At 39.3% G+C, this 12363-nt stretch overlaps 1 protein-coding gene across 1 annotated transcript; it reads right to left on the bottom strand.

Moving 5' to 3' along the window:
* Window positions 1-8493: 8493 nt before the first annotated feature.
* Window positions 8494-11831, bottom strand: UBQLN2 (ubiquilin 2). The gene has a single exon (XM_040466819.1). The coding sequence runs from the start codon at window positions 11540-11542 to the stop codon at window positions 9671-9673; it is 1872 nt and encodes a 623-aa protein (XP_040322753.1). The 5' UTR covers window positions 11543-11831; the 3' UTR covers window positions 8494-9670.
* Window positions 11832-12363: the final 532 nt, after the last annotated feature.

The raw sequence follows: 12363 nt of genomic DNA, 5'->3' as shown, positions 1-12363 counted from the left end.
GAAAGACAAATGCCATATGATTTCACTTATATGTGGAATTTAAGAAACAAAACAAATCAGCAAAGTGAAAAAGAGAGAGGTATACCAAGAAACAGACTCTAAACTATAGAGAACAAACTGATGGTTACCAGAAGGAAGGTGGGTTGGGGGATGGGCTAAATATGTGATGGAAATGGAGAAGTGTACTTTTGTGATGGACACTGGCTAATATATGGAACTGTTGAATTACTATATTGTACACCTGAAACTAATATAACACTGTATGTTAACTAACTGAAATTTAAATAAAAAGCTTTTTTTAAAAGTCCTTTTGAGTCAGCCTGAAAGAGCACCCAATGGTCAAACTTGGAATAGTTTGAACAACAAATTAAATAAAGTAGTACTGAATTATAATCCAAAGTATAAAACAAATAGCTATGACTTTAAACTGATATAAATACATTAATAAATGAATAAAATGAGGGGAGAGGCAAATCTCTTGTGCAGAAATAGCCCTAATAAATTATGTAGATACTTTACCCTCAAGGAGGTAGAACATAACTCCTCCTAAGTGTGGACTGCACACAGTAACTTCTTTCTAAAGAGTACAGTCTTAAAAGGAGGAAAAAAAGAGTAAGTTCAGAGTGGATAAAACTGAGAGACACTACCTCAAGCTAGGTGAACAAGGTGAAGATCAAAAGTGATTAGTCATATCAATAATATGCATGCTTTATACTATGTGATGAAAATGCTACTTAATCTCTGCAATCTTCCTCCCCCAAATCCATAACCCCAGTTTAATCATGAGACAAATATCAGACAAATCCCAGTTGAGGGACATTCCACAAAATACTTGACTAGTACTCCTCAAATCTATCAAGATCATCTGAAACAAGGTGAGTCTGAGAAACTGTCACAGCCAAAAGCAATTTAAGTGAACATGATGACTATGTAACATGATATCCTGGATGGGATACTGGAACAGAAAAAGAACATTAGGTAAAACTAAGGAAATATGGATAAAGTTTGGACTTAATACTTTATCAATACTCCTTCATTAATCTATACCATACTAAAGATATGAAAAATAGGAGAAACATGGTATGGGATATATGGGAACTCTTTACTGTCTTTGCAACTTTTCTTTTAAATTAGTTTAAAATAAAAAGTCTATTTAAAAAGAAGTCATAGAGGCTCAAGCCATCTAGACACAGGAGTACATCCAAAACTGGGATCAGGGTTGTAAGTAAAGCAAGAAGGCCCAGAAAACTTTCCCATGGCATCTGGTCACATGATACATGGTTAACCCAGGCCAAGGCCCATGGAAAAGGCAAACATTTATGTGAGGGATGTAGGAAGGCAGTTTGTCAGTATGAGCGTATGTGAAGGGGATCTTGATTTAGCTGGCAAAAGCAAAGTTACACAGACACACATACACACTTATATACATATTTGAGATTCAAGTCACATTCCTAAAATAATGAAATTGATGTGTTTCAGCCTGTCCCCAGTACCATGATGCCCTTTTCCAGACATTTTGGTGTTCTTGGGCAACTTATAAGGAATATAAAGCATAATGAATCAAAATCCCAAGTTAAAGGGTGCCTGACTGCCTCACTCAGTAGAACATGTGAGTCTTGATCTCAGGGCTGAGTTAAAGCCCCACGTTGGTCTAGAGGTTACTTTAAAAAAATCCTAAATTGGGGGCACCTGGGTGGCTCAGTAGGTTAAGCGTCCAACTTCAGCTCAGGTCATGATCTCGTGGTCCATGAGTTCGAGCCCCACATTGGGCTCTGTGCTGACAGCTCAGAGCCTGGAGCCTGTCTTGGATTCTGTGTCTCCCTCTCTCTCTGACCCTGCCCTGTTTATGCTCTCTGTCTCAAAAATAAACGTTAAAATTTTTTTTTTTAAAAACCCTAAGTTGAATTTACTTGACATAATGAAACCCAAGGTGTCATGGGAAGTACAGTACAAACTTCTTCTTTCCTTCTCCAAAAGGATCAATCTAACTAGAGAATTACATATGGAATAAAGAATATATATATACCCTGTATGGAAACCAATTTGACAATAAATTTCATATAAAAAAAAAAGAATATATATATACCCTGCTATCACATCTTACAATACACTCCTACTTTCAGTTTCCTTCCACCACTTTAACAACAACTGTAAGTGACAAAGCGTAGCAGAATATTAACAAGAGAATCAGGAGTTCAGAGTACACTTGTAACCTTCACCCTCAAACCAGAGTCCTTTGACATCAGCTATCTCCAATTTCTTCCTTCGAAGCTGTCAACACTTTCTCACATTGAGTTTAAGGTCTTGCAGTTTGAGTCATTTCCCCATGGGTAGCACCAAGAAAAAAAGTGAATATTGGATTTAGTCAGATTTTATGTCAACAAAGGTATGCAGGCTACGTCTGAGTTGCTGTTTACTAAACTAAGAAATGCTGGGTAGTCTGTAACATGACGTCATTCTGGAACAACTTTAATCCCAGACCTTGCAATTTCAGTCAGAAGCTTTAAAGTCCATTGGGAGAAGATTAGCTTTGGAAGGAATGTTGGAGATCTGCTTACTCAAAGTTCTACCTGATGCATAAACCATTCTTGAATATTTCTTTTAAATGGGTTTCCGTGATCTTTAATTTTTTGAGGAACCTCCACACTGTTTTCCAGAGCGGCTGCACCAGTTTGCATTCCCACCAATAGTGCAAGAGGGTTCCCGTTTCACCACATCCTCTCCAGCATCTATAGTCTCCTGTTTTGTTCATTTTAGCCACTCTGACTGGAGTGAGGTGATATCTGAGTGTGGTTTTGATTTGTATTTCCCTGATGAGGAGCGACGTTGAGCATCTTTTCATGTGCCTGTTGGCCATCTGGATGTCTTCTTTAGAGGAGCGTCTATTCATGTTTTCTGCCCATTTCCTCACTGGATTATTTGTTTTTCAGGTGTGGAGTTTGGTGGGGTGGGTGGGTGATGGGTATTGAGGAGGGCACCTGTTGGGATGAGACTGGGTGTTGTATGGAAACCAATTTGACAATAAATTTCATATTAAAAAAATTCACTATCTAAAATTCAAATAAAAAAATGGGTTTCCATTAAAGAGCTCGAGAGAGGAGAGTATCTTCAATTAATGGGTAGAAAGTTTCTAACAGTAAGCCAAAATCCTGATTTCTTGGAACATTTGAATTGATCTGCCCTTTGGAGCTACACGAGTAAATGTTACCCCTCTTATGACAAGGTTTTCAATTATTTGAAGAAAGTATCCACAAACACCAGTCCTTAGACTAAAATATTCTTGACCTTTTCAATGATTGTTGTGTGTCTGTAAATGAGTCACCATTTTGGTTACTTTCCAGATTGTCTGTGTCCATCTTAATTCTGGCACTCTGAAATGATCCAAATCTCTCAACATAAGCTATAAAGTACAGAATAAAACATTACAAAAGAGTTATTTGTTTTGAGCATGTCTCTATTAATGGAACATAAGATTTCATTACATATGTGTGTGTGTGCACTAGAACCTCACATAGTTGGTGCATGTTGAACTTATGGTAAGTTAAAACCATGGAGTCTTCTGTACATATGCTGTTTTTAAGCCACATAACCATTTACCTTTGGTAACAGAATTTTTGATACAATTACCAGACTTCACATTTGATCCTATTCAATTTAATCCTGCCAAATTTGGCTGTTTTTTTTTTTCTTCAGCCTGCTAAGGAATTTTTGGATCTTGCTAACAACATCCAGTGCATTTATTCTGCTTTCTAATTCTATTCTATTTGCAATGGAATGAGAAAGCTATTTTATGCTTTAATAATAGTCATTGAAAAATAATTTCAATGGGAAAGAACTGAAATTGGAAACTTCTTGTCTACATTGAGACACTGCTGAACACAGTCAATTCAAACTACTAACCCATATATATCCTGTATTTATCATCTAGCTCATATTACTCCATTTTATTCTCAAGAATATTTTGAGAAACTGTCAAATGCCATGGTGAAGTACACAATATTTATTGCCTTTGGAGGTCTCCAGGAGGCAACTCAATAAAAGACAGGCATCCTCCAGAGCAGCTGAAGCACAAGTGGCCCATGTGATTGCCAATTTGGAGACATACCATAGGTATTAGGCCACGGTGGACTGAAGTATTAAAGGACAGGCAGTTTCAAATATTACCCACAATTCAAAAATCAGAAAGGCAAAGCTCCAAATTCTAGTTATTGATTGTTTCAGAGTTGATTCTCACACATGCATTTTTATGTAACCTGCTCCAGAATGAATAGAAGCAGAGATGTATTCATTTAAAAATAGGTAATGTGTCTCCTCAACAACACCCAGGAGGCCAGTTAGTATTTATTATAATATCTCTTATGATAAATAGGCCAGTATAGTTTAATAGTATCGGGGGAAGCAGAATAGTGAACTGGTTAAGTGCATACTCTGCAATTGCAGAAGTAGGTTTAAATTTTGACTCTGTCACTTAATAGGGATATTACCCTGTAAAATTATTTAACCTCTTTTAGCTTTTTTCCTTATCTATAAACTGGGTTGGATAATAATAGTACTTTTCCTTATCTATACACTGGGTTATGAAAATTGAACATAACCATGAATATATTAGCTATTATTGTTATCCCAGTCTAACAGAGAAATTTAGTCTAAGACAATCTTGTGAAATCCATACCAGGGCCAACTAATCATCTTTTTAAATTTTTTCCACATTCATCAACTATTCTTTTAATAATGAATTGTAGAGGGGTGCTTGCGTCGCTCAGTCAGTCAACCATCCGACTTCAGCTCAGGTCATGATCTCACCATTTGTGAGTTCGAGCCCCACATCGAGCTCTGTGCTGACAGCTCAGAGCCTGGAGCCTGCTCCGGATTTTGTGTCTCCCCCTCTCTCTGCCCCTCCCATGCTCATGCTCTGTCTCTGTCTCTCAATAATAAACGTTAAAAATTTTTTAAAAAAATAATGAATTATAGAATCTTTTCTGAAATTACATGTGCTAATCTACACACTAGGCCAAGTTTTGAAATGGGATTTTGAAAGTATTCTTGGGAAGCCCAAATCTGTTCTCAGATACCTCAGCACAGCTAGAGCTATTTGCCTTAATACATATCCTTTTGATAAATATTGCTCATGTATGTTGGGACAAACAACTCTTTTTTGAGGATGGCTTACCCAATTTTGATTTTGTTGGTTTAGAGTAGCTTTTGCCAAGGTTTATCTATCATTAAAGTGTCTAATGTCTAGGTAAGCATGTATACCATATGATGAAGCTACTTGTCTGATGTCTGCCAAATCATGCTTTTCTTTGCTATTTTTAGAAAATTGCTTTTCTCCTAAATATCCTAACAGACATCTAAGAAGATGGTAGCATTAGGACAGGTCACAAATTCTTGCCCTTCCTCCCACAAATCAACAAAAAAGACTGCAGAGAAACAAACACTGAGAAAAACCTTTATAATGAGGGCAGCAGAACTCAAGGAATTTCCCTAAGACTATGATGCTGATGCAGCAAGTTTGAAGAGTATCACCAATCTGAAGAAGTTCTGTGATATACTAACAAATCAAGAAATCCTGACAGAAACCCATGAATACCACCTAGTTTTAGAGAGCAATGACTGGAGTTGGGGGTCAGACAGTGAAAAAGACTGGGATGAAAACCTCTCATAAGTTGAGGGAAGCCTAAGTAACTTTCCATCTTATTTAAGTCTCCTAGTATATTTTTAAAATAAAAGAATGCCAAATTAGGAATATCAAAATTGCTATAGTTTAAAATTTTTACATTTAGTAAATTAAACTGTATGATGAACATTTTCCATCATGATGATCTGGATCTATGGCTGGGATAATCACTTCATTTGAGGATAATGTAAAAATTCTGAATTTAAGTCCATTTGTGAAAATGAGACACAGGCTAAATGGCTATCCTGATACCCTAATCCCAGTCCCTGACAGGAATTACTCAATTTGTTTCTATTTTGACTCTGCAAATCAACTGAATTTGGAGCAGGCTATCTCCTCAAAGGGCAAGCTCAGTCTCTGATAATGGTTTGTCAATAAACATAGCGGGCTCAAAATGATGCAAGAGTCCTCTTTAACGAACCAGCAAGGCTTGTTTCAATGTTATGTATTCACTCTCCCTGCTCCTGACACACATGGTGAGAGTATATATGATATCACGTATGGAGAGGCCAAAAAAGCAAATGTAGAAAGGGGTCTTGAGGTGAACTTACGCTAGGATTGCCCCTGGCCCTACTTCCCACGCCATTACCTCATCCTTCTGGATCACAGAACCAGCAATGTACACTTACACCATCCAGACATGTAGTATAAACTTAGGGAATGAGTGACAACCAAGTAAACAGTAGAAACATGTAAGAATTGCTAGACTTTTATTTGAGGGAAAGAGATAGCAGGTTAGGATATACCTTTCTTGATTCAATAATGAGTAAGTGGATAAACTGTGAATTAATAATAGATGAAAAAAAAAACCCAAAACAAAAGCAGAACTATAAAAAGAACATAATATTACAACATTTAAGAGATAAAGAATAATTAAAAGAGTAAATAAAGTCAGAAACAAAAATTAATGAACTAGAAAGAAAAAATAGAATTAAGAGGTTAAAGACCTGGATCTTTTCAGGGAGAAAACAAAATATATTAAAAAATAGATATATTGCTTCTTAGCCTTTTGGCAAAGATCAAGTGTAAAAATAGATAAACATCTGGCAAGAATAATTAATTATATTCCTCGACTGTTTGAAAGAAATTTACCTGCCAAATTGTCTGGGACAGGCCTCAGACAACATCATTTTTCCTATGGCTATTGATTTATTGCTGTTTTCAATGCCAGTGTCTTATTTTGGTATTCATTTCCCTATAAAATAATCCATGTCCTTAAAATTATTAAATATATTATGGCAGACTTTGTCTTTGTAATTATCTCAAACACCCAACATAACACAGCACTGAAATAATAACCCCCCACTTCCTAATTTGCTGTTCTGAGGAACACTAATAGGCCAAATATTATTAGTTGTGTTTAAAAGAAAAAAATTTATTTCTTAAATAGGCTTGGGAAATGCTGAATTAGACAAAGTTAAATAGTTTTTTCTCTTAAACTGAAGAACATACTCATTAAAAAAATAATAGTCAATATTTACTGCATAATCTAAGAGGGGCTATTGTATACAGCGTTTTGTAAACTTATTTGATCATCTCCTATAGGAATGTTTTTTTTTTTTAAATGCAATTTAGAATTGCTACAGCAAACATAGTCTGGTTAAAATGGGAAACAAGATTGCCACTGTCACTTTTATTATTTAGCACTGTTTTGGGAGAGTTTAACTCATGCAGTCAGAAACTATATTATAAATTTTGAAAAGAGGGAGAATATACTATTGTAAGTCATAATTGATATGATTGCTTACCAGGAATAACTCGAAAGGATCAAATGAATATCTCAAAAATTAATAAATTTCAGTAAAGTGCCAATTTAAACTTAACTTATGAAAATATATTCTTCCCCTATATAGCAAAATTCACCATATAGGTAACATATAGAAAAAGAGCTCCCAATCACAGTATTGTTTCCTGTCTGTCCTAGGAATATATTTATCATAAATTATATAGGACTGAAATACATAAAACTTTCTTGAAGGACATAAAACACTTTTTAAAAATGAGGCAATGTATGGGGCACCTGGGTGGCTCAGTTGGTTAAGTGTCCGACTTCAGTTCAGGTCATGATCTCGTGGTTTTTGAGTTGGAGCCCAGCGTCAGGGTCTGTGCTGACAGCTCAGAGCCCGGAGCCGGCTTCGGATTCTGTGTCTCTTTTCTCTCTCTGCCCCTCCCCTGTTCACACTCTGTCTCTCTCTCAAAAATGAATAAACTTAAAAAATTAAAAACAAATGAGGCAATGTATTTTTTTCTGGAAAGCACTGCAGTTCTGTAGTTCCTAACATCATATCAATTTAATATGATCCCAATCAAACTTTATTGGGGGGAGGGGGTTATTAACTGTAAAGTTAATCTGGTAAAATAAATGTGTCAGAATCATCCAAAAACTGTGAAAAATAAAAATAAAAAAGATAGACTTACCCAAACAGATATGAAGTTTTATTTCTAAATTAGTAATTACAGAATGGTGGACTGGGACTACAATATTCAGTGGTACTGAGAGTATTCAGACACATAAGTGTGTGTGTGTGTGTGTGTGTGTGTGTGTATAGACACATACATATACATAAGTATATATATAACATATCAAATGGGGGGATGGGCAACAAGATAAATAATGGCTAAGAACTGACTAACCCTTTGGGGGAAAAACGTTGGAATACCTAAACTCATACATCAAAATAGCTCCAGATAGGGCAAGGAATTTTTTTTTGACAAAACCATTAAAATTAGAGAAATACAAGATTTATATAATCTTGGGGTGGGGCAATCCTATTAAACATGATCTTAGAGCCAGAAGGCAAAAAAGGAAAGATTTATCCATTTTTAATTTTTTTATTTAGTCATTTTTAATGCATTTTTCCCTGTGCACAAGAGAAATAACTGATAGAGTCAAAAGATACAGTTTCCTTTATACATAGCAGGTAAAAGTAATGCAAACATCACATGACACTTTTCAGTGAAAATTACATTTCCAATTACAGATCAAAATGCTTATTAGGGTCTCTATGGGAGAAGATGAGAAGGAAGTCTTAGGTAAAAAGCACTTTCCTGGCATTACTACACTGATCCTTCAGGCTGCACAAATTAAGGTCATATACAGTTAATTGGAAAATGTTGACACAATGTCACACTGTAAGTTTTCTGTACAATTAAATGTATACTTAGAGATACCAGGATAAACATTTCTACTATATTTTAACTGAACTTGCCTAGCCAACATTTTCACTGAGTTTATCAAAGATGCTGTAAGATTCTACAAAATTTTGATATACCTAGCTCCAGAAATATTTCTTATATTCTTTCCCATTTTAGTTACACATGTTCTGCTTAGAATCTGTTGTAATATTTCTGGATGTACAGTTCCAATTGTGCTTACTGTACTGTGTACAAATATAGCAAAAAAAGAGCAAAGAATGGTATAAATCTTACAGCATTTTGCTAGCAAAAATACATGCCAAAGTCACAATAAGCAATATTGTACCACAAATTAGAAAGCTTTAAATAGTTTGCTTCTGTTTTTAATTATTTTCATTCTACATTAAATTACTATCATAGGCTAATGTTTAAAATGCAAATAAAGTGGACATCTGTAGGACAAAGCTTATTCATCCAACTGTGAAGGTTGATACCGGTTTCCAAAAATCACAATGAATGCAGAATAAAGAGAAGTGTTTGCATGCAACACCTTTGAGTGAAACAGCATTGATTACCACCATTCAAAACAGGGAGGGAGGGAGGAAGGGAAGGAAGGAAGGAAGGAAGGAAGGAAGGAAGGAAGGAAGGAAGGAAAGAGGGAGGATGGAAGGAAGGAAAGGACAGTACAGGAGGGAGGGACAGAGGGATGGATTCCACTTTAAAATGCATATTAGACTTATAACTAGACAGACTTAAAAGAATCAAAATGAAAGTAAAGCACGATTTTGTGTGTGTTTAAAGATTTAAGAGCCATTATCAAAAATAAGATACATTTTTTTTCAAGGTACAGAAATGTAATTACGATGGCTGTGAGCCCAGCAGCCTCTCAATAGCTGCATTGATGTCGCCTCCTGTTGCTATTAGAGCCTGCAAGTTTGCCTCACGGTTTAAGAACCCCATTGCGTTGAGCTGTTCCAGTTGTTGCTGAAATCTGACTTCTGGATTTGGTAGCTGTGGAGTATTTGCCCCAGCCAGAGCCTGCACCATTTGCTGAATGAACTGCTGGTTGGGTCCAGATTCTGATGTTGGGCTAGTGGTTTCATTGGGTGTAGAGCTAGACACAGTGGGCCCAGGGGGGCCACCAGAGCCAGTGGAGCCAGGGCCTGCAGGGCCAGTGGGTCCTATGGGCCCAATGGGGCCTATAGGGGTAAATGGGACTATGGGACCTATGGGGCCTATGGGTGTGACTGGGCCTACAGGGCCTATAGCGGTTCCCAGCACCCCTACCCCCACACCTGGAGTGAAGCTTGGAATGAGGCCAGGAGCTTCAGTGGCTAATGTCTGTAGCCCCTGCTGGATCTGCATTAAAGCCTGCATTGCTCTTGGGTTTGACATGGCTGACAGTGTATCTGGATTCTGCATCTGCTGCAGGAAAGCTGGGAGCTGTGGACGCATTTGCTCCTGCAACTGAGGATTTGCAGTAAACACTGGGCTATTCAGCATCATCTGTGCAGCCAAATCTGGATTCTGGCTCAGCGACTGCATCATGCTTCTCATGTAGGGTGCAGACAGCATATTCTGGATCAGTTGGGGATTTTCAGTTATCTGTTGTAGCAAGCTCTGCATTCCTGGGGTACTGAAGATGCTGGCGACATAGTTGGCTGCAGCCACAGTGTTCCCAGTAGCACTGTTGGAGCTATTGCCAGACCCACTGCCACTGCTTGTGGTTGTGCTGGTGGTCGCAGAACTCTGGGTAGCTGGTGGTGGCGCCCATGGATTGGGTAGTGGATCTCTATTTTCTGTGCGGGAAGGCTGTGTACCTTCCCCGGAGGAAGAACTGCTCCCCACCGAGGCAAACGGATTACCTCCAAACTGCTCTTGTGCAGCATTCAGCATGGGTTCTTGAATGTCAGTGTACATGCGTCGTAGAGCATTGTAGCCACCCGGGATGCTTTCAAGATTGCTGAGAGCCAGGTCTTGATTTCTCATCATCTCTTGCATCATGGCTGGATTCCTGGCAATTTCAAGGGTCTGCCTCATTATATCTGGGTTGTTGAGCAGGTGACTGATTTCTGGGTTTCTCTGAATCAACTGCTGCATCTGTGGATTGGCCATTATGAGCTGCCTCATCAGATCAGGATTTGAAAGCATGCTCTGAACAAAGGGATTTTCCATGATTTGGATCATCATCTCGGGGCTGGACAGGAGCTGCTGCTGCATCTGGTTCTGGAGCTCAGAGAAGTTGGTCGAGCTCAAGCCCAGGCTGCTAAGGCCTGCAAGTCCTCCCAGGCTCCCCAGCCCAAACGGGTTACTATTTGTGGAAATAGATGTGGAGTTACTCCTGGGAGTCGACGCGGAGGTAGTGTTAGTTCCCGCGGCATTACTAGGCTGTGTGGACTGGCCCTGAGGTCGGTTCTGGCTTTTAATTACAAGATGAACAGTCAGTCCATCATGGATGCCATGTTGGATCAAGGTATCTTGATCTTTTAAGATTTTTCCGGCAAAAATCAACACTAGCTGATCGGTTTGGGATTTGAAGCGTTTCGAAATAGCTTCCTTAAACTGCTGGACTGAGCTATTCTCGGGCACCGCGAACTCCTCTTTCTCTTTGGGGGTCTTCACAGTGACTTTGATGATTTTTGGCTCGGCCGGGGCAGAGGCAGGGCCTTGGGCTGAAGCAGGGCCGCGGGAGGGGCGCGGGGGGCCGCTACTCTCGCCGTTCTCAGCCATGGCGGCCGCGGTGACGCAGGCAGACTGGGAAGGCGCGGGCGGGCGAGAGAGAGAGCGAGGGAAGAAGGAAGGAAGGAGGCGCCGCCACAGCAGGCTGGGCCGGGCCGGGCGGGGAGCGCAGAGCACGGTACCTCTGTGATGAAGACTGCGGTTCCCTGGTCCTCCAGTGGAGATAAGGCTCCGTAGGCCGCGGGGGAAGTCTCTGCCGTTCAGGTCTCTGGGCCTCCTTCGCCGCTGAGTGATCACACCAAGCGCACTCCCAGCAACTCCTGCAGCCGCTCTGCCCGCTCCTCCCCGCCCCGTCCCCTCCCCCAGTTCCGAGCTCGCCTCCCCGCCCCCTCTGCTGACGCGGCGCCAGGCCCAGAATGATAGATTCGACTCGGTCAAAATTAAAAACTTCTGTAGTGGGGGGGTGGGGGCGAAGGAGCGAGAGAAACAAAGAGAGAAAGAAACAAAGAGAAAAGAGAAGACGAGAGAAAAAAGAGGGAAGAGGGAGGGAGGGAGAAAAGGAGCCAGTTTCTGAGAAGGACATTAAAAGACCAATGGAGAATATATTATGTATGTAAATATATATACACTCCATAAGCCAAGGAAGGATGAAAGCCCGAATCAAACTGACCCCATGTAAAAGACGAAAAATAAAAAAGAACTCCGACTAAGCAAAAAGGAAAAGATTAATACCCCCAGTGGGGGAAGGGGAAAAGACTGGGCCTGAGCATGCATTTTACAGAAGAAGCACAAATGGCCAATGGGCATACAAATGGATGCTTAAGCTCACTAGCAATAAAAAAATTCAATTAGAATAATGAGATTCTACATCT

This window comes from Herpailurus yagouaroundi, unplaced genomic scaffold (genome assembly GCF_014898765.1).
Source record: "Herpailurus yagouaroundi ecotype Mexico unplaced genomic scaffold, PumYag 66368, whole genome shotgun sequence".
NCBI lineage: Eukaryota > Metazoa > Chordata > Mammalia > Carnivora > Felidae > Herpailurus > Herpailurus yagouaroundi.
The sequence above is the reverse complement of the archived record's forward strand: the minus strand, read 5'-3'. Positions and strand labels throughout refer to the sequence as shown.

Coding starts and splice junctions, on each gene's coding strand:
- UBQLN2 (XM_040466819.1), bottom strand. CDS start 11,542: ATGGCTGAGAACGGCGAGAGTAGCGGCCCCCCGCGCCCCTCCCGCGGC.